This window comes from Chelonia mydas, chromosome 3 (genome assembly GCF_015237465.2).
Source record: "Chelonia mydas isolate rCheMyd1 chromosome 3, rCheMyd1.pri.v2, whole genome shotgun sequence".
NCBI lineage: Eukaryota > Metazoa > Chordata > Testudines > Cheloniidae > Chelonia > Chelonia mydas.
Window position 1 is genome coordinate 13,343,026 of NC_057851.1, and position 22,225 is coordinate 13,365,250.

Sequence of the window (22,225 nt, forward strand, 5' to 3'; positions counted from 1 at the left end):
GGTCTAGGGCCGGCCCTGATTGGATGCAGTTTGCAAATCATTCTCCAATGTTTAGCTGTATATTCGATCTTTTGTAAATATTAATTGTTTTTTAAAATGAAGCCGTTATTCCAAAGTAATATTGGACAAGTGTTCATTAGTCATTTACATGCAGAAATCTTGTGTGTATGTATAAAGTGTGTATATACACAAAGACACTAACAGATCTTATAATGCAATATGTTTCTGTTATACTGAAGCCAGACTTCCTAACAGCTGCATATTTTAATATACATAATCCCATACTTGAAAAATAATAAAATGTATTAGTTTTCCAAATTAGGCATTTATGACCTAATTTAGGAGAGTATTACATCTTTATAACTTTTAAAAGAGCCATTTTGATAAAACATCCCCATAAATAGACTGAGAAAAATCAGGGTACCTAGCATCTGTTGCTGGTTGTTTTTTTAACAGGCTAATAACATAATGACACATTTTTATAACATTTCACAACAATATAAAGTATTAAAATCGAAACAGATATTGAAAAAATGTTCTCATGATCCCTTTTTATTTTATTTTTCCACTAGGTAAAGTTATGGTACTTACCTGATTAATATTAACACATCTTAATTATGTCGACAAAATGGAAATGTGCCAATGACATCCAAAGAATGGAAATAACTTGTTATTTCCACTACTGCAATTAAGGTGGTGTTTTAGCATGTTTTGTTCTCAATGTGTGAACAGAGCAGATATATTGAACACTGCACTTTATGGAAACAATGGACCACATCTTCAGCTGGTATAAACTGGCATAGTTACATCAACTTCAAGGAGTTACACTGATTTACACCAAATGTGCATTTGGCCCAAAATCCAATTTAATGGTATTTAGTAACTGTACAGGGACAACTGCGGATCTTCTGAGAGTAATACAAGATCAGAATCTGCCACATAGCCCAGAATGAATAAGTAGACAATGAACCTTATTATTCCAAAACTAACTCCCCAAAATTTATTATTGCATGTTTTATAAATTATGTCACATTAAAGCCACACACCAGAACCTCTCAAATTCACATTTGGTAAGCCATAAACCTGCACTTTATGTGGACATGCAGGCTGACAGTTTATGGAGCACATAGCAGTGAAAGTTCTACTGCATTACTTCATAAACTATAACTCCAAGATTCCTATGGATTTTAAGGCCAGAAGGGACAATCTAGATAGATCATCTAGTCTGACCTACTGCATAACACAGGTCATAGGACGCTCACATCAAAGACCTGTGGTTGAACTTGAGCATATCCTTTAAAAAGCATCCAATCTTGATTTAAAAATTGCCAGTGATTGAGAATCCACCACTATCCTAAGTAGGCTGTTCCAATGGTTAATTTACCCTTACTATTAGAAAGCTAAAACAACAAGTAGTACCTGTGGCACCTTAGAGACTAACAAATTTATTTGGGCATAAGCTTTCATGGGATCTACATTTGTCTACCTTCAAATTCCAGCCGTTAGAGTTTGTTATACCTTTGTCTGCTAGTTTGAAGAGCATATTATGAAATTTTTGTTCCCTATGTACCTATAGACTGTAAGCAAGTCACCCCTTAACCTTCTCTTTGTTAAGCTAAATAGATTGAGCTCCTTGAGTCTATCGCTATAAGGCATGTGTTCCAATCCTTTAATTGTTGACATGGCTCTTCTCTGAATGCTCTCTAAATTATCAAAATCCTTCTTGAATTGTGGACACCAGAACTGGACACTGCACTCCAGCAGTGGTTACACCAGTGAGAAACACAGAGATAATATAATCTCCCTACTCCTACTTGAGATTCCCCTGTTTATGCATCCATGAATTGCATTAGCCTTTTTGGCCAGAGTGTTGTTCTGGGCGCTCATATTCAGCTGATTATCAACCATGACCCCCCAAGTCTTTTTCAGAGTCACTGCCTCCCAGGATACAAACCTATATATATATATGGTCCACATTCTTTATTCCAAGATATATGACCTTAGATTTGGTTGTATTGAAATACATATTTGCTTGCGCCCAGCCTACCAAATGGTCTTACAGATTTGCAAAAAGAAAAAAGAAAAAAATTCAGTCTCTTTTTAACTTGCTAAAACATGTGTCCAAGAAACTGCTTTGATCCCTATTACAATCATAGTGTCTCAGCTTTGATGATATAAGTCAGAATTTCACAAAAGCCAATGTTATTCTTGGTATACATTTCAAAACTGCTGAAGCTAAGAGTTTAATACTGACCACAGAGGTTTGTGTGCCGCTCCACCGCTCTGAAGCTAAAATATTTTTTTGAAAATATATTTAAAATCTCAATTTGATTTTTTAAAATAAAAGTTTATAAAGTTGGGAAGAATTTTTTAAAATGAAAAATAATAAATATAAAGGTTCACTTCAGCCAGCAAAAGGAAATTGTGCACTGAGGATTTGGATGAGTGGGTAGTAAACTGGGAATCAAACACTGTACACTGCGACATTTGCTCCCATACATAGCAATAAATGCTGCCTGCAAGCTATAATATAACTGATAAAGTTTCTTGCCTGAACAAACATGAACAGGAGAAAATATTTACCTTTTATACTATGAGTACCCTACTACGAGTAACCTCTGTTTTTGGATGCTAAACTTGAGATACTTGAAAGATGCCTTATTTTCAGAAAGTTCTGAGCACCCATCCTCTGAAAGCAGGCCTCTTTCAGGTGTCTCAAGCTGGGTACCCAAAATTGGACACATTCAAAATCTCGTCATTTTTTGATAATTTAGGCCTGTGCTGGTGAAAGGTATAGAATATGTCCGCCACTACTGTATGTGGTGGGACCAGGTCTGGCTGGCTAGAAGGGGCAAGAGCATTGGGGAGACTGAGATTTGCCCAGTCGAAGCAGCGCAGACTTGCTTCGCGTAGCTGCCACTTTTTCCTCATGGGGAGGGGAGTTACCTTGGAGAAGGAAATTTCAGTTCATGGCAATGCCAAAGAATACGTATTGTTGAGATTCCCTTAGTGACTCAGTTCAGGACTGCATTGTTACATCCACTGCACAACGAATGAGAGCCCAATAAATCAAGATGATCAATGGTGGCATTCAACACACACAATTTTGGAGCTCCCTGTTAAGGAGGATAATACAGTGGCTTATGTGCTAAACTCTTCATATTTATTCCTTCTTTCAGGATCACAAGAACAAGCACAGAACTGGTGATTAGATATGTGGGCACAGAATTATGCATTTGGCCCTCAGCTTCACAGCTGGGCCTCAGCAGTGAGGCAGCTCTGAGTTGGCATAGATGGAGGAGCGCTCTACAAGGAACAAGAGACCAGGTCAAGGAGGGGGATGCTCTGAGACAAGCTGATGCCATTTGTACACACTTTGGCAGCCCATGGAGCAGGCACTGGATGTGATTCTTTTTCACATTGGCAAAAAAGATGATCAAGGCTAAGAGAGATTTGGGGCAGATCCAGGATTTTTTTTATGCGGGTGGATAAGGCTGGGGGTATATGAAGAGGGAGGTGGCCAAATTCATAGGTAACCAAGAGGATTTGTAATTACTCACCTGGATATATCTTACTGGGACCCAAGTTATTCAGGGAGGCTGGGGTTCACCTATCTGACTGGGGAGCAGATATATTTTTGTCTGATATTAAGGAAGGAATATCTGGGAACCTGACAGGAGGTGGGGAGGAGGCAGCCACTCTAAATTGTTGGCACCTCCTTGTGACAGATGTTGTGCAGGTGCTCATTATGGAAGGAATACGGTCATAGGATACAATGAACTGGAAAAGGTTTTAAAGGGAAACATTCCTTATGGGAGCTGAGCCATGGGTGTTCAGCGCTTGTACGTCTCATACAGCCCCCTTAACCCTCATACAGGATGGCTGTGACCAGGCTGCAGATTATGTGGAAAGGATTTAAAAGAAAGCACCCTTTAAGGGAGCTGAGGAAGACCGCAACAAGATAGTTGAGATCAGGTTCGATATTATGTGGAAATGACAGGTTTCAGAGTAGCAGCCGTGTCCATCTTGATTATCACTACAAAAGTTTTTTTTCTCCTGCTGATAATAACTCATCTTAATTAATTAGCCTCTTATTCCACCTTTTCATGTTCTGTGTGTGTGTGTGTGTGTGTGTGTGTGTGTGTATATATTTATCTATCTTCTTACTATATGTTCCATTTTATGCATCTGATGATGTGGGCTGCAGCCCATGAAAGCTTATGCACTAATAAATTTGTTAGTCTCTAAGGTGCCACGGGTACTCCTGTTCTTTATGTGGAAATGATGACGCACTGCATGATGTACTGCAGGGTACTTCCAGATATTTTAGGTGAATAAAGTTGGGGCCTAATTAAATCATATCCATTGCCTCCTGTCTTTCTTCTGGTATGGCCCGACAATTGAAAGTCCCAGTAAAATTAAGCCTTGTTTAGCTATAGAAAATTTAGCATTCACTTTCAAAGTAGGAGGATTTGAACAAGTGGCCTACAAGTACAGGGATTCATAGTTCATTACCAATCTATTAAGCCATCCAGTTTCTCTGTTCTGTTCCCACAGTGATCATTGCAGCACATCTAAGTCACTCATAGTTGGACAGAGAAATTGCTTCCAAGAAAGACCTTATTGTATTAATATTTGTAAACACCTAAATACTATGGTGGTAAGACCTGTACAAATGCCTGTGGACAGATGGATCTTTTCCTCAATAATCTAGTAAACTATCAAGCGTAAAACTTCTTAAAGTGGCAGCAAGCATTATCTTTCCACTGCATTTGTATTTTGCTATATGCCCAACAGCAAGAATATTCAGACTTCCTTACCAACACAGCCACTTTGAGAATAGGGTATTGAATTTATGACTACATACATTTTCTCAAAAGCTCGTACCCTACTTCCATACTAATCATGTCTGCTCCTTGTGCCAACTTAAGAAACATTTCTAAGGACCAGTCAGTGTTAAATATTTTTCTTGTATCCAAAATATTTAGAATGGGGTTCTTTTTACTGGGGCAAAAAAAAAAAAGGCTAGCAAGTTCTACCCAATTCATTTCCAGGCTACTCATACTGTAATAATTCCACATGGCTATTGCTTGCTTCCGGCAGTTTTATCACATTCTCCTATATAACACACACATATAGATCCCTGGAGGCTTTTATTCTTCTGTTGTCCAAATCCGTTATTATTTATAATGGCAATCCTGTCAACACGTCATCACGTTCAGCGCACTACCAGGCCTGTGTCAGCGCTCTACTTTATATAGATTACATTTGCTATGATATGGCTTCTTCCAGCAAGTTACAGGTATCTTCCTCTTTTAGCTGTGGAGATGTTAATAAGCTGGCAGAAGCAGTTGTATATAGACATTTAATGTGCAACCATTTCTTTCGTGCCTGCACTGTGCCAAACGTTAAATTCAACACCCTCCCCCCACCGCTTACTCCTCCATTTCTGTGGCACCACGACTTAAATTCTGAAGGCAGGAGTTTTCAATGAGAGGCCCTTAACTATCGAACCCATTTTCTATTGGTACAAGAGAACACAAGTTTGCTAACTACCAAGACCACTTTTAGGAGTCTTAGGCTGGGCAACCAAAACCAGACACACTCAGAATCACTAGTCACTTTTGAAAATTTAGTCGTATTTGTGTATTTAGTGCTGGGGAGGTTGGGTGTTTATGGAACATTTCAAGTTGTATAGAATGTATTAATTCAGGATTCTGCCTAAAGCAGGTTGTGTGTATGTGAAATTTCTTCTATGCTTTGAAGAGTTTCTCAGAGTCCTCCTGAGTGAACAGTAAGTTATGTTTTAATTTGTGGTTGTTAACTGATGTAAATATTTGCATCTCACAAATTGAAAAATAAATAAAATAAACATTCTCTCTTGTGTGATTAAGTGACAACTAAATAAGGGAGGGCCCCACTGAAGTCAATAAATATCTGAAGAGTGTAAACACTAAGGAGGGAAAGAAATTATTACAGAGTGATTCTGAAAGTATAACTAGGAGTAATGGGATGAAATTATGAAGGGAAACTTTAGGTTTTGTATCTTCCTGACAGTGAAATATATTTGGGTGTGGAACAGTCTCTAAGAATGTACTGGAAACTCCTTCATTTTAGACTTTTAACACTAGACTGGACGTAACGCTAGTAAATATATAATATAGAACAATGCAGCACTGGCAATGAGATGGAGTAGGTAATCTGACTCTCTTAGTTTCTGCATTCTGTTATTCCTGGTAGGGGCTCTGCCTCCATTTCACCTAACAGCCAACATTGTCTAAGCCCCGTGACAATGCATTATTGTTCCCTACAATACACGATCGAGTGCTCTGTCCTATCTAGCTTTAAATGTCTAAACTTCTAAAGCAGCCAGTAGGATTTCCAAAATGTCTCTTTGGAAAACTATTTCAATGTCTTATAGACTGCAGAGTCAGGAAATGTACCTTTCTTGATTTCATCCCATTTTAAACTCCTCATTTCAACTCTTTGTGCCACCTTTAATTCCTTTTACTCTTATGTTCTTATACCTTTAACGTACTTGCAGACAATTATGTCCCACAGCGAAGTTATGTGATGTATAATTTGTTTTTTTTAATACTTTTACGATCAGAAATGGAGGAAAGTGAGATGGAAAAATTCTTGAACCCAACTGAGCTGTCTTACTTGCATTCCCACCCATTCCTTGTTTAGCCTTATGCTTGTTCCCCTTAAAGATATTTCTGAAAAGTTTTCCCTTTTCTCCTACAGTAGAAATGTTAGTATCCTTTCTGCTCCAACCTAACCTACTACTGTGCCTTTAACTCTTTCATTAATTACATAAGGAGAACAGAAATCCTTCTAAGCTGAAAGATCTACTGTAAACTAAATATAAGATGTGTTATATCCATAACTGTTTTCTTAATGGCTCAGAAAATTCACTTTCTGCTTCCGCATATCACAAACAGAAATCAACATGCCAGCAAGGGTCACTGCATACCTAAATATTAATTTTTAACTCTTGACTTCTTGCATGTTCATAATTTCAATGTTAAACTTTAAAAAAAATGGGGCCATAAGGCAATTCTAAACCTACTTTATATAAACAAGGCCCTTTTACTATACTTGATTTATGCATTAAACTTCTACCACCATCAAAAGGGGTTCCACCATGTAGCCAGGGCAGAGTCTGGCCCACAGCTATTTCCACTCATTCACAGAGATCTAGTTGTAAGTCTAGCTATTATTGACTATGACACTACTGATGATCAAGGTTGAAGTAGTGGATGGAATAATAATGTTGATTTATTCTAAGTTTACTCTTTCCAATTTTTGTTGTTTTTTAAATGTTAATTTCATTAATTGGCCCATAAATAAAATTGTTACTTTAGTTTTCTACATGACACACTACTCAGACAGTTATGTAAACTATTCATATTCAGCTATATGATAGTTGCCTAAAGCAAGTACTTTTGCAACTGTATGTATGAGAGAAATATAAACAGAGAAAAATGCTGCAAAGTCTTATACTGGCTTTAAAACCTCCCCCCACGAGACACAGTATCTTAATTGCAATGACACCTTTGTTGTAGACAACCAAGAACTCAACCTCCTGATGATATAATTAAAGTCATGTCAAACACCAATGCCAAAGACCCCACCATCACATAAAGGCCAAATTTTTCATATCGATATATCTTGGGGATGTAGGCAGAAAATATTAACTAATTAGAGGATGGACCTGGGAGTAAATAATTAAAAGCCATAATGTATAACTACCTCCTAGTGTTGCAGTGAAATTTAAAAAAATAATTTTCAAAAAAACTTTGAGATTCTTTCAAAATATTCTAACTTTAATCATCTCTAAGGCTCCAGCACGTGCCTAAGTCCCATGAAAATTAGGCATAGCCACCGGCTTAAAGTTAAGCGTGTTCTTAATAGATTTGCTGAATTGAGACCTAAACTAAGTAAAAAGCACATCAGTGTCTTAATTTTAATTTCACAAAGGTAGACCAAGTCACTGGTTTGCCATGTTCAGAGAAGGGGGGAAAAAAACTCACTTCCCCCATAGTTCACAAATACTGTTTAGCTGTCAAAAGTCTGATATTTTACATTGGTGCAGTGGGGGAAACATTTACAACTACTGCCAAGTGTGTAATTTGGCCCCTCGAATTAGCCCTATTCTGGAGAAGAGAAAACAATTTGCTACAGGGCTCATTTGCAATGTGTAAAAAGAAATATGCAGCAGATAGAAGAATCAGGCTCTACAGTAAAATGAAAATGCAGGTCTAAGAATTATTTTTTTTACAGTTGATAACGTGTAAACTACAGAAATATGATAGACGTTCACCCTTAGAATACGTTGCAGTATAACATTTTCAGCATTTTACACTGAAGGACAAAATCTATATTTATCTAACCTAGTGGGTTAGAATTCTATTATTATGTTGATGTGCAACATGAAAGACTCCACTTAGCAATGAGGCCTCATGGTGTTTGATATTATACAAAAAGATGGGCAGACATGGTCCCGGCCCCGATGAGCTAACAAGCACGTCTATTTATGTTGCAACCTCTTTGTGGCAGGGGCCATATCTTTCTGTGTATAGCATGTAGTGCAATAGGGTCCCAATCCTAACAAACCTTTGGATAGCGCCATAGGATTAAGTTGAAAGAAAGAGAATGCAAACAGGAAGAAAAAGATATGAGGGTTTCATAAGACATGTTCTGTAGGGCTCTATCATGGGGTGTATACATGCTGGCCTGGCAACCAAAGGGTCAGTTCAGGAACATCTGGCCAGCACTGACTGACAGCCTCACAGAGGCTGGGAGGATAAGAGAAGCAGAGGGGCAAGGATGGCTACTAGAGGAGCAAACAGCCCAAAGAAGGAAACTCCTGCCATCAAGCTGTTGAGAACCCATCCAGAGACCACACCCCAGAGAGCGGACGACTGGATCTACAGGCTGGAGAAGCCCACAGAAACCCAGGGAAGTAGGAAGGAGCTCAGGGTACAGCAGGAGTTGTTAACACCTGATTCCGCCTGCCTGGTTTAAGGGCCCTGAGTTGGAATGCAGTGAAGTGGGCGGGCCTGGATTCCCCTATTGGCCGCTCAGAGGCTTAAGGACTGAAGGGATTTTCAGACTTCCTCAGTAGCAGGACCAGCTGACCCTGCCAAATATATGGAGAAAACCCACTGTGACGTACTGTAGCTGAGGGTACGCCCTGTACCCACATATTCACCCTCACTGTATGATTATATGTTTTGTCCAAAGCACGCCTTGTGAGCTATCATTTGAAAAGACTTGATTTGATGAACCTCATTATCCTGTTAAAATGTATGTATCATCATTGTATAAAGTTATGAGACTTTGCTATAGGTTTGTTACTGAAATATGTTGTGCGTTTGGGAAACGCCCACAGACGAGCCTCTCAGAGAGGACAAAAACTGCAAACACAGAGGCCTTACACGCCAAACCTCACATAGACAAAAAGTGCAAACAAAAATTTGCAGTTCATAATGAAGGATGGTCAGCAGCTCACGTACACAGGGGGACTGCCTAGCCCCATGACACAGCATGAATTTTTCCAGCACTGATGAAAAGTATAATGGGGGACAGTGACATCACCAAGGGGCCTCTCTCTCCTCCCGCATCTCAACACCTGGAAGCAAGATTCTTTGGAAGACAAAAAAAAGTCTCCTTGAACTGGAGATGAAGGGCAGTGGGGGTGGGTGGGGCATGTAAGGGATGGTGCTAACTAGAAGGCTTTCTAATTAGTATGAACTGTGAACTGAAAACTGCCTGCAACGTCCAGTAGGGTAAGAAAAACTGTTTTTGATTCAAATCTTGCTTAGCCTGATAAAGTTTAGGATTTAGAATGTGTGTACTATTTACTTATTATTTCTTATGTAACCAACTCTGACCTTTATGCCTACCACTTATAATCACTTAAAATCTATTTTTCTCTAGTTAATAAACTTATTTTGATGTTTAATCTAAACCAGAGAGTTTGTCTAAAGTGCTTAGGGCATCTGCTCAGATTACAGAGGCTGGTGTATGTCCACTAACCTTTGATGGAGTGTCAAACTAATTAATGAGCTTGCATTGATCAAGGTCTTGAGCAGTGTAAGATGGATATATCTGGGTGCAAGGCTGGGGGTTGGGGGAATCTGCTGGCATCTCCCTGTATACAGTTCACAAGTGGCTGTGCGAGCCTTCATGTAACTTTTATTGGTGTGCCTCTGCATGCTGATGGCTAAGTGAACAGAATCTGAAGGGGTTTGCTGTTCACTAGCATAGCAGTGTAGGAGATAGCCTGGGCAGGAGAGTTAAGGAGGGCATAGCAGTTTCACAGTCCAGATTGCACCCCAGGGGATGTCACACCCTTCATAGCCCAGAATGGGACAACTACAGAGACTTGGGCAACAGAAGAGGACAGATCGCCCCGCTAGATCAAGTGAACTCTGTGCAACGCTCCGTCTGACCAAAGGGGGCACTGTCACATCAGTATACCCGCTCACAGGCTGCAATCCTACATTACCAGATCATCCTGTCTGCTGCTTTCTAATTCACCCATATGCTTCTCAGAATTTTACTTGTTTGAGCACTGTGTATATAGTACTTGCAAGGTGACACGTCTGTGGCCATACTTGTGCTGAAAGCTGCAGCTTCTAATGTTTTCATGTGCTTCTTGGGGCAGAATTTTGCCCACAGAATACAGAAGAAGGGCTTAGTTCTGCAAAGCGATGAGTATCCTGAAATCCCACTTCAGTCATAGTTGAGGGCAATTTAGCACCTTTCAGGAATCTCTCAGTGGCACTTGGCCTCAAAAGAGAAGTGTCATTACAGCTTAAATGTGCCTTGTGAAATAAAGCCATGTCCAAATTCAGTACTTGATCCCGCAAAGTGATGGGTGTATTTGGAATTTTCAGTGCAACACACATGGGCGTAAATGTCTCTTAAGCAGAACCCATTGCAGGATTAAATTTGTAACTGGAGGAATTTCAAAATGGAAACCCAGAAATGACTTTATTTTGGGGATGTCATTCGCAGCAAAGGTTTTCACCATAACAACAAAAGATTATTTTCCACTTTTATAAAGTCTTTTGTCTGGAGAACTCAGCCTGTTTTGTAGACTTTAATGAATTAAGACTCACAGCAACTCTTTGAAGTGGGTATTATTATCCCTTTTTTACAGCTGAGGAAACGGTCACAGAAAGAAAAGCAACTTGCGACAGAATTGAGAGTATAAAACATATCTTCTGTGTCTCACAGATTTGTTATAAAACTATTAGACAATGCTGACTTTCTGGTATTCCTCCTTTAGGGATTCTGAGGAGAGTTGGTGTACCTTAGGTAACCAAACTCAACACAAAAGTACAACATGTCTTTCGAGTCCTAGAAATAAGATGAGCTATAAAACCAAATTCCTAACTATTTGTAGAAACTAAAGGTTCCATGGGAATTTTCTTAAAACAGGGACATTAATTCCAACACAGGCAATTATATTCTAGGTTTCTGTAATTCCCCTGCTGTTTCAACTAAATTGTTCACTTCCTGTCCTAAACAGCTCTGTGGCATTTCTGTGTACCACTACACAGCTGCTACATTTCACCTTAAACCTGGCTCAATCTCAGTGATGGATGAATTAACTGTTGTGTGTAGCTTAAATTTGTAAAGTGCTTTGGGATCTTTCAGAAAGAAAAACAACTATATAGATGAATAATCATTAGATCAAGGAGAAGCTGAGGGAAGTTTTACAGACTTGCAACTATGTCAACCTACATTGTATTGCATAACAGTACATAAGAACATAAGAACATAAGAATGGCCATACTGTGTCAGACCAGTGATCCATCTAGTCCAGCATCCCGTCTTCCGATAGTAGCTGGTGACAGATGCTTTAAAGGGAATGAACAGAAGAGGGCAATTATCTCATGATCCGTCCCCTGACACCCAGTCCTATATTCTGGCAGTCAGAGGTTTAGGAACACCCAAAGTATGGGGATGTGTCCCTGGTCACCTTGGCTAACAGCCATTGATGTCCAATTGATGTACATGATGTTTTTAACCTAAGACTAACAGGGACTAACAGATCCCCCAAAATACAAAAATAACAGGGAATCTAGACTATTTTCCTAACTAATGGCAAGAAAGGAATGATTTTCATTCTTCATCAGAATCTCTCTCAAATTGCTTAGCAGCTATTTACTAACATTTATTTATTGTTCTGATCGTGCATATCCAGAATGTACACATTGTGTGGATATGAGTTACAATCTATGCACAGCCTGTGCATGTTTCTGTACCTAACTTTGATAGAACTTCCTGAAATTTCTAATGTATAGAATTGAGTTACTCTGTCATTCAGACATCTGACTGTATTTTCATTATTACTATACTACTCTACAATAGCCATAAAGTGTGCATCTGTGTTGCTGCAGTGTATTTTGAGCTAGTACCACAGAAACCTTGAGGCCAGATTCTCATTTATACTACTCCCTTTACATCACACTGGCAGTGTAAGGGAACTTAAAGAGAGAGTAAGTGTAACATACTCCCATATTAAGGTCCTTCTATACTACCAGAAGGAGCCTTCGGTGATAATGAAAAACTGGCTATCTATATATATTTATACATATTTAAACAAGGCTATGCTGAACATTTAATGGTTATAAATGGTTTACAACATTAAGAGCTGTATTGTTTCCTAGGAGAGTTGCAGCTAAAGTGCACTTTATAGCTACCTTGTCTGTGCTTCTTTTTTCCTAACAGATTTAAAAAAATTTCTCAAGTGGCCAAATCAGAAGTTCTTTTATTGTGAGATATGACTCTAAAGAAATAAACAATTAGATACATTCATGCTGCACACATGTAACTAAATAAGCACTTGCACTGCTAGCACTAAGTGTGTGAAAAGATATGACAGTAGTGGTCTTTTGCACTCTTGTAGTGCAAACTTCATGTGCAGAGTCACTTTATGCCAACATCTTCTGGCTGAACAGGACCACATCTATACTGCCTAGAAGTCTTGTATGCTGCTTGCAACAATTCATGTACTGTGTTGTGTGTTAAGACACTGATGTATGTGCAATCCAAGAATTTTAAATGTCCCCACAGGATATCAAATGCTATCCAGATCATTTGTAAATACTTTCCCAGTGCTCCAGAGAAAATGAGCCAGTTCTTTTCATATGTAGTTAAAAGACATTTTTGTGTTATCTAAAAATCTATGTTCCTGTTTAATAAAATTATCTAGGCAACTTACTGTTTCATCAGCACTGCGTGCTAACTCTTTCATTCATTACTAAATTCTCTTTGAGTGTTAAGATTATCCCCAGTAGAAACAGCTGGGAAACTGTAATATAAAGTCAAACAACATGTTTAATGACCATTGAACTCCTAGAAACTTAGTCCAGAATGATACATCATTGTGTCAGATACTCTTAAGCAATATGCTGTTTGGTCTCTCTCTTTAGAAATATGAAACCCCTTGAAACCGCTACCACAAATAGTGAAACTTTTAAATTATTGCCAAGCCACCTGCTTTTCTCCAGGAAACTTCATAAAACCCTCCAAATTAGTAATGTCATTAAGTAAAGCTTACGAAACCTTTGTCATCCTGAAAATGTTTAGCTGTTGAATTTAAAGAGGGCAACAGAGCTTCTAAAAATCAAAAATATTGTCATGTATACTAAATAGACTTTTAAATCCTTTCCAAATGAAATGCTTTAAAATAGCTTTAAATTTAAATCCTGTGTATGCAGTTCTTCTGAATATTAATGCTAGGGGCTGATCATATAGATCTTATTCTCAGGAGTAGTCCCATACAGAGAGGAGTACTGGACAAGTCATCTCCACTATTTATTTATCCCAATAAAATACTGCACAAATCTGCAGCATTTTGCACAGTATTTTAAAGAATTGTTTGTAATAAACAAGTAGTGACAGCTTGAGTTTCCCTTGTCCAATGCTCCTTCCTAATGGTTCTACAGAAAGTGGGTAAGGATGGATTATAGGACTGCATTCTGTCCATAAAGCAGCCAAAAATGTATCATCTAATCTTGGAGTAATTTATCCAATAAGATGATTTAGAGGACAGTTCAGTGGCACCATTTTTGGAAGGCAAAAGCAGAGGAAGGAATATAAATCAAAGGTGACTGGCAGGTAAAGGATATATGCAGCAATCAGCCAAACCATGTGCACGCTGGCACAAATTCAACAAGATCATTTATAAAAATTTTAAGTCAGGAGTACACAAAAGGGGGTCTGGTGCTAACTAAATCCACAGATAGATTACACGCCACTGAAATAAACACTTCCAGATGCTAGCATACAAAAACCTTTTACAGAAAGAAATGTTTTCTTTCATAAATCTGAAAGGAGGAACTTTGGGGTGAGGGGAAGGGAACAAGATTTTCAAACTGAGATCTGACTTCCTAGTGTTTTTATAGAATAATAATTCATATTTTCCAAATACAAAGTGTTTATATTATAGAACAACAAGTAATAGACAATGCCCTAAAATACATCGGAAGGAAAAGTAACCATAACTGTTTAACACACAATAGTAATATTTATATTTTAAAAGTGAAAAAGAACCAAAACCAAAATTGTTTAAATAGATTTTTTTCTGTGTAATTAAAACATATGTTAAATCATATGTAACTGATTATAAACACCTTGGATAACATTTTCAAAAGCACATAAGAGACTTAGGAGCCTAAATTTAATTTTGAAAAGTAACTTCTGCCCTAAGGGTGAAATCCTGGCCAAAATGAATTCAATGGCAAAAATCACATTTATTTCTCTGGGTCCAGTATTTCATTCACATTTTCAATGAGACGTTGTCTCTCTAGTGTCTAAACTCTTTAAAAATGGCACTTAGACTTCTAAGTCACAGAGGTGCTTTTGAAATTTTTACCTGTAATGTATGCAAATTATGTATCTGGAATCAAATTTTGTAGCATTTACTCCCAAACTGCTTATTAATATAGACTAATCTACTGTTTTGGCTGCAGCTTTCAGAAAATGTTGACAATAATCAAGATTAAACTTCCAGGTACTTTTCCAGTTAAGAAAGATGGCTTGCAGAGCAAATGTAAAGAAAAATCTTTATACATTTGATATGGCGTGCCTCAAGCACCCTTGCTTTTCTATATTTCCTATACAATTTATCTTACTGATCTCTTAGAGAGTAAGCACCAGTTTATCTTTCCTTTATGGGGACACTGTTGAATCATATTAATTTATTCATGATCCCAACAATCTGTACTACCTTAGTATTTTAAAAAGTTTACTCTCTCTTTGCCACCAAAAAATAAATCTAGTTGTCACTATTCTAGTGTTTTAGTCTCAAACAACAGCTAAGCATTGGCATGCCAGTAATGTTTCATAAATTTTGTTTTCTTTTTCATCAGTGATCATGGAAACCAGTAAGCTCCGGTACCAGCTTTATCAAAGTTTTTAAAAGATGTGGCTATGTGCTTCAGTGCTTTGCTGAATGGGATGGATTTAAGCATCTGCTTAAGTGGTTTGGTGAATTGGTGCCATTGATGGTAATGATCTTATATTTCCATAGCATCTTTCATTCAAAATGAAGTGGAAGTTCTTTATAAACTTTACTATTTGATTGTACTATATATTACACATGTGTGTATATATATATATACACACACACACACACACACACACACTCACTCATACTTGCTTGCATGCACAGCAGGTACCATTAAAAACTACTTGGAGTGAATAAATTTATTATTTGTTATCTACATACAACATGATGAGCACGGTAACAAGGCACAAATAAAATCACTCCCTGCCACTAAATGTTCTGTGGCACCCTCTCTATGGGGGGGATTCATTAGTGTTCAGTTCTGTTCATTAAAAAAAGATATTTATAACTAGAAATATTAATCAACAAAAAAGTCTTTAACTGCAAAGAAATTGTACTAAGCTCTTTCAATGATCGTTCACTTGTTCTTAGTTTTAACACTTTGAGCCACAGCATAAATCCTTTTACAGACATTTTTACACTGGGTCCTATAAGCTGTAATTGTCTGAAAAAGAAGTCTTTCTGAAACTCCTAGTATGATACGTCACACTCACGGATTTCAACACAAATCTGACTAATGCAGACAGTAATAAATAATATAGGCATGCAAATACTAGCTAAGAGTAAGGAGTGGTGAGCAGAACAACCAAAGCAAGAGGATTCTCAGCATCCTGATATTCTTCTAATCAGGAAATTCCAAAACTGAGCACCATGATTTTTAAAAAGTCTATTGTAAACATATAAGGGCATAGGCTGAAAGAATATGAAAATGTTTCCAAAACAGATTTCCAGAGCCCTCCAATATATGCTAATTCTGGACTGAATTATTATAGATCAAAGCAAAAGCTAAGCTCTGTCTAGTGGAGGAGAAATTGAGTTCATAAGATAAGATGTATTACTGTTCAGACACTTGGAGAGAAGGTGTGCATTAGTAAACCGCATAAAAACAGAGTCTTGTATAAAAGTAGTTAAAAGTGGGAAGTGGGGGGTGTGTGTGTGTGCGCGTATTTGTTTTCAGGGCAATACTCCTGGCCCAAAGTAATTTCAGTTACATACAGTATCCTTCACTTTGTGTCCTAAACTATCTTTTATTAGTGTCATTGTACATTATTAAACAGTTGCTGTAGTTCAGTTCCAATCAGACTGCCCTTCAGGATTGGACATAACTAAGGCTAAGATTTTGTCACTGAGGTCATGGAATCTGCAACTTCCAGAGACCTCCATTACATTTTCTGCTTCAGTCCCGAGGCAGCGTGACTGGGGGTGTCAGCTGGTAGGGGCCCAGCAGCTCTCAGTTGCTGGGCGGCTGGGGACCCACAGCTCCCAGCTGCCGTGGGTGGTGGCTCCTCCACAGCTCCCAGCTGCTGCAGGTGGCAGGGAGACCCTGCAGCTCTCAGCCACCGTGGGCGACATGGGGGCTCCCCCAGAGTTCCCAGCTGCTGGGGGTGGCAGGGAGACCTCAGAACCTAAATTCCACTAAAAATCACTAACAAAATCTTAGCCTTAGACATAACTCTCCTATACCATGGGCATCATTAAACAATGAACATTTACTAACCCACACTGTTTATTATGGTAGCACCTAAAGGCTCCAATCAAGATTAGGGCCCCATTGCATTACATGAAGTACAAACAGAGCTCTCTGACGTTCTAAACATCTAATTAAAATGAGACACACGCAAGTGCAATAAACAGATGGAAGAACAGGGGTTTGTCATCCCAAACATTCCCAAATTGCTTCGTGAACAATATGCATGCAGCCTCACTCAAGTGCTGCCAGGGCTGGGGTAGCAGCTAAGCGTTGCAGCACATTCTGTATGACAGATTGCAGGGAGGAGGGAGATAAAGGGAAAATCTGGCCAAAGACAAGGGGGAAATCCATACTCTTATGAAAAATGCCATAGGACAGCAAACAGAACCTCAGTTTTTAAAGTCACATTGGAAACATTTAACACTGGATAAATTAATGGGCATATCAGATTATATTAGAATGGCTCACCATTGGGATCTGCACTCTAAATTTGAAATGCTAAACTTGAGTAATGGACAAAATGCCCCAGGCAGTTTCTGGTTTTAAATATTTATGGTTTGAATGCACTATTTATGGTCATATTTAGATATTCTAGTCTATACATTTTCAACGCCAGTTTTGCAATGTTCTTTGAATGCAGCTCCTTTGAAAAACAAATGATATGACAAGGGCTCATTAAAATGGACATCAAAGCTGAACGACTCTATAATAACCAATCATTGACAGTTTTGTACCTTACAATAATGAAGATTTTACATGGATGTTATGAGGCTTAATTAATTAGTGTTTGCGAAGTGCCTGCAGATTCTTCAAATTAACACAAGCACCATATTTACTACAGTTTCTGAATTAATTTTCATATCTATGAAGACATTGGACTAAATCTGATCTCACTTTCACCCGAATAAATCAGGAAATATGACATTGAAATCAATGGCATTACACTGGTGTAAAATATAAGCTAGTCTATAATCAGGGCCTTAGGGTGAACCATACACCTATCAGGCTACTAATTAATGCAGTTTACTTTCCTTCAAAAAGACCCTCCAGTGACTTCTGATTTAACCTGAAAGGTAAGACATTATTTAGGGCAAGAGAGGTAATTCACTCACATGCTTCACTGTAGCTATGATTTGAGTTTATCCGAAGCCAAGACCTCTCATCCAATGAATGATGAAGTGACCTAATTATGTGAGTGGTGGCCTATAACCACCAAATTTATTCTAATTCGAGCCCTGACTTGGACTGAACAGAAGGATAAGAAGTGGGAATTCAAGCTTTCCCCCCCTCTTTCCAGCCCTTAAACACGTTAAGTAAAAAATGTGGAAAAAGTTCATTTAATTTAATAGTTCATAAAAGCATTACTTCAATTTTCTGCTCAAATATAAATTCACATCTCAGTATATGAAATTCTGTTAATCCTACTCTGGCAAAACTCCCATTGAATTTTGCCTGAATAAGGAAGTAAGATTTAGCCCACAATGAAATAATGCAGAAATGTCTTACTGTTTTAGCTAATATGCATGTGGCACAGAAAAAATGGATTCAATTACAACATATGGAATTACATCATCCCACATGATGAAGAGTTACATATTTCCCATTCCTGTCTTGCAAAATTATATGGCACTGTGTTTTAAATCAGTCATTTACATTGCTGCTGGTTGAAAGTCGGGATCATGCTTTAAACTAGGTAATAGAGGGCACCACCCATAAGCTGTCAATAAAGAATACATGGATAAAATATATGTCTAGACTATCTTAGACATGATAGAGTGCAGAAGAATCTAGCATACACTTGCCGGCTTTCCATTGTGGCTTATGCTCTGAGGCAAAAACCTAAATGCTCTAATTATGTTAGTCATTTTGACATAACTATTAAGGTTAGAATAAATGCAAACGGATCATTTTCACTACTTTAATGTTAGCACTCTGTTACCATACGATTATGAAACTTTTAAAGTCCTCTTTAGGTCCAAACCAACATCTATCAAATACTGCTAGAGAATAAATTACATAAGTCAACTCTTTCTCCAAAACTGCCTCATTAACAGCACACATCACAATCATCAGATGAAGGAGATGGGAAAAATGGTGAAATAACAAAAAAAAAGGGAGAAAGATCAGATGACAGAGAATATTTCCATATTTTAAATCTCATGTACAGTGCCAAGTACATTGTTAATGCTTAACAAATAATAATAGCCATGCTGGAAAGCATATTCCCATTGGAACTTATATTTCTTGACAAAATAAGTTATGTTTCCTATGTTTGCTCTCAGTTTTCTTTTAAACAGAAGTAGAATCAAATATCACAGTCAGCTTTTGTGATTCAAAGTTACATACTAGCTAGTGCAAGGGACTAGTAGTAAGGACTAGAGCTGGCTGGAATGATTTTACAACTAAAGATGCCCTTTTCACAAAACCGGTATCTTCTGCAAGAAAATGTCAATATTCTGTCTGGAAAATTGAGATGGTGGCTCCCTAGCTGTGCCCCAATGCTGGAAAGCTCTAGTCAATTTCACTTTTGCCCCGTGAAATTGACAAAAGCTTTCCCAGCGGGCTGCAGAGGCCAAGGTGCTCTGCCTCCCACTTCGCCATTAGCTCCAGACGACAGAGAGGCACAGAGCCAGGGTGCTGTGCTTCCCTGGCCCCCTCTCCCACAATAGCTCTGTGAACTGGAGAGCTCCCTGGTCCTTGTCACTGATTCAAAGCAATCTGGATTGCTTAGTAAACCAGGTTTCAGAGTAACAGCCGTGTTAGTTTATATTCGCAAAAAGAAAAGGAGTACTTGTGGCACTTAGACTAACAAATTTATTTGAGGTGCAAACAAACAAGATTTTTTTAATACGGCTAAATGCAAACATATTCAGCCAGGAACAAAGAATGTGGGCCATGCTTATAGGATAGGAGACTCTATCCTGGAAAACAGTGACTCTGCAAAAGATTTGGGAATCGTGGCAAATACCAGCTGAACATGAGCTCCCAGTGTGATGCTGTGGCCAAAAGGGCTAATGAATCCTGGGATGCATAAACAGGGAAAACTCGAGTAGAAGTAGAGAGGTTAAGGGATCACTGATGATGGTTTATAAATACCTACATGGAACAAATATTTAATAATGGGCTCTTCAATCTAGCAAAGAAAGGTATAACATGATCCAATGGCTGGAAGCTGATGCTAGACAAATTCAGACTGGAAATGAGGACACTTTTAACCGCGAGAGTTATTAATCATTGGAACAATTTACCACGAGGCATGGTGAATTCTGCATCTTAAATTAAGACTGGATGTTTTTCTAAAAGATATGCTTTAAGAAATATTGTTGGGAAGTTCCATAGGGCTGTCTTAGACAGGAGGCCAGATTAGATAATCACAATGGTCCCTTACACATTAGAATGTATGTATCTATTAAATGGACTGCTTGTCCACAGCTGACTGAGGTGGAGCTGTTGGCTTAGCACTGGAATTGGATGATCTCCGACACTGAGACTTATTTCTCTTCTTTGAAAACTGACTGCCGTGATGGGTAAAACAGCTGTCTGTAATACTGTCACTGCTGTTGCTGAAGCCTATATTAGTGTCTCCTGGGAGCTGTGGTATATGCTTGTAAGGAGCCAAGAGTAGCTTGAGAGTCCTTAAATGAATGTAAGGTTTTATCTATTTTATCAGAAAGCAGGGATCGACCATCAAAAGGAAGGTCTTCAATTGTTTGAAAACTGTCCTCAGCTGTGTCTGAGTTTTGCAACAAGGATGCTCTCCTCATTCTTGGCAGATGCCATCACTTTGGAAGACGAGTCTCTTACATCAAGAGTACTGGAGAGAGATCTTAGCCACCACACAATCATAGCAATGTAGAGCTGAAAGAGATGTCAAGAGGTCATCTAGTCCAGCCTCCTATGCTGAGCAGGACAAAATATATCTAGACCATTTCTGATAGGTGTTTGTCTAGCCTGTTCTCAAAAAAACTCCAATGATGGGGTTTCCACAATCCCTCTTGAAAACATATCCCAGGGATCAACCATTCTTACAGTTAGAAAGTTTTTCTTAATATCTAATCTAAATCTCCCTTGCTGCAGAGTAAGCTGATTTACTATGCACGTTTACAGAGAGAAGGTGAACTAAATTTTTCTCACAAATAAATCAGGTATCTTGTGTTCAGTCTTGTCCTACCTTCAGAGGACTTTGAGAAAATTAATCACTGTGCCCTTTACGACAGCCCTTAATATATTTTAAGACTTATCAAACACCTCCTACTCTTCTGGTCTCAAGATTAACAAACGTCCAATTTTTTTAACCTTTCTTCATAAGTCAAGTTTTTTAAACCTTGTGTCATTTTTGTTGCTCTCCTCTGGACTCCCTCCAATTTGTCCACATCTTTACCAAAGCGCAGTGCCCAGAATTGGACACAGTACTCCATCTGTGATCCACGATAAACCCCAGATCCTTTTCAGCAGTACTGCTGCCTAGCCAGTGACTTCCCACTTTGTAGTTGTATATTTGATTTTTCCTTCCTAAGTGTAGTACTTTGCACTTGTCTTTACTGAATTTCAACTTGTTGATTTCAGACCAATTTTCTACTTTGTCAAGGTCATTTTGAATTCTAATCCTGTCCTCCAAAGCACACGCAATCCCTCCCAGTTTGGTGTCATCCATTAGATATGTCCTCCCAGTTTGACAGCAAACCACTGATAACTACTCTTTAAGTACACTCACTTTTCCTTAGTTTGCTTACGAGAATGTCAGGTCAAAATGTCAAAAACCTTACTAAAGTCAAGATATGTCATGTCTATACCTCCACCCCATCCACTAGGTGAGTAACTCTGTCAAAGAAGGAAATTAGATTGGTTTGGCATGATTTGTTCTTGACAAATCCACTAATAGAGCCCTATGAGCCTCTAGGTGCTCACAAATTAATTGTTTAAAAAAAACTGTTCCACTATTTTACCAAGTATCGAAGTTAGGCTGACTGGTCAATAAATCCCTGGGTTCTCTTTGTTCCCCTTTTTAAAGATAGGTATTATTGTTTGCCCTTCTCTAGTTCTCTGGGACTTCACCCATCCACCATGAGATCTCAAAGCTAATTGCTAACGGTTCAGTTAGTTCCTTAAGTACCATAGGTTGAATTTTATCAGGTGCTGCTGACTCTAAAACATATAAATAT

At 38.4% G+C, this 22,225-nt stretch overlaps 1 protein-coding gene across 27 annotated transcripts in view; it reads right to left on the reverse strand.

Moving 5' to 3' along the window:
• The window catches only part of SUPT3H (SPT3 homolog, SAGA and STAGA complex component), a 461,776-nt gene that overhangs the window by 43,614 nt on the left and 395,937 nt on the right, over positions 1-22,225 (reverse strand). For 21 of the 27 annotated variants that reach the window (XM_043542149.1, XM_043542147.1, XM_043542139.1 and 18 more), the window contains one exon: positions 19,925-20,921. The exons of 5 other annotated variants lie outside the window; for them this stretch is intronic. In XM_043542149.1, the coding sequence (XP_043398084.1) occupies positions 20,787-20,921 (135 nt within the window). In that variant the 3' untranslated portion in view covers positions 19,925-20,786. Of the gene's footprint in view, positions 1-19,922; positions 20,922-22,225 lie in introns of those variants that run through there. One more of the 27 variants, XM_043542150.1, reaches the window with a different exon arrangement.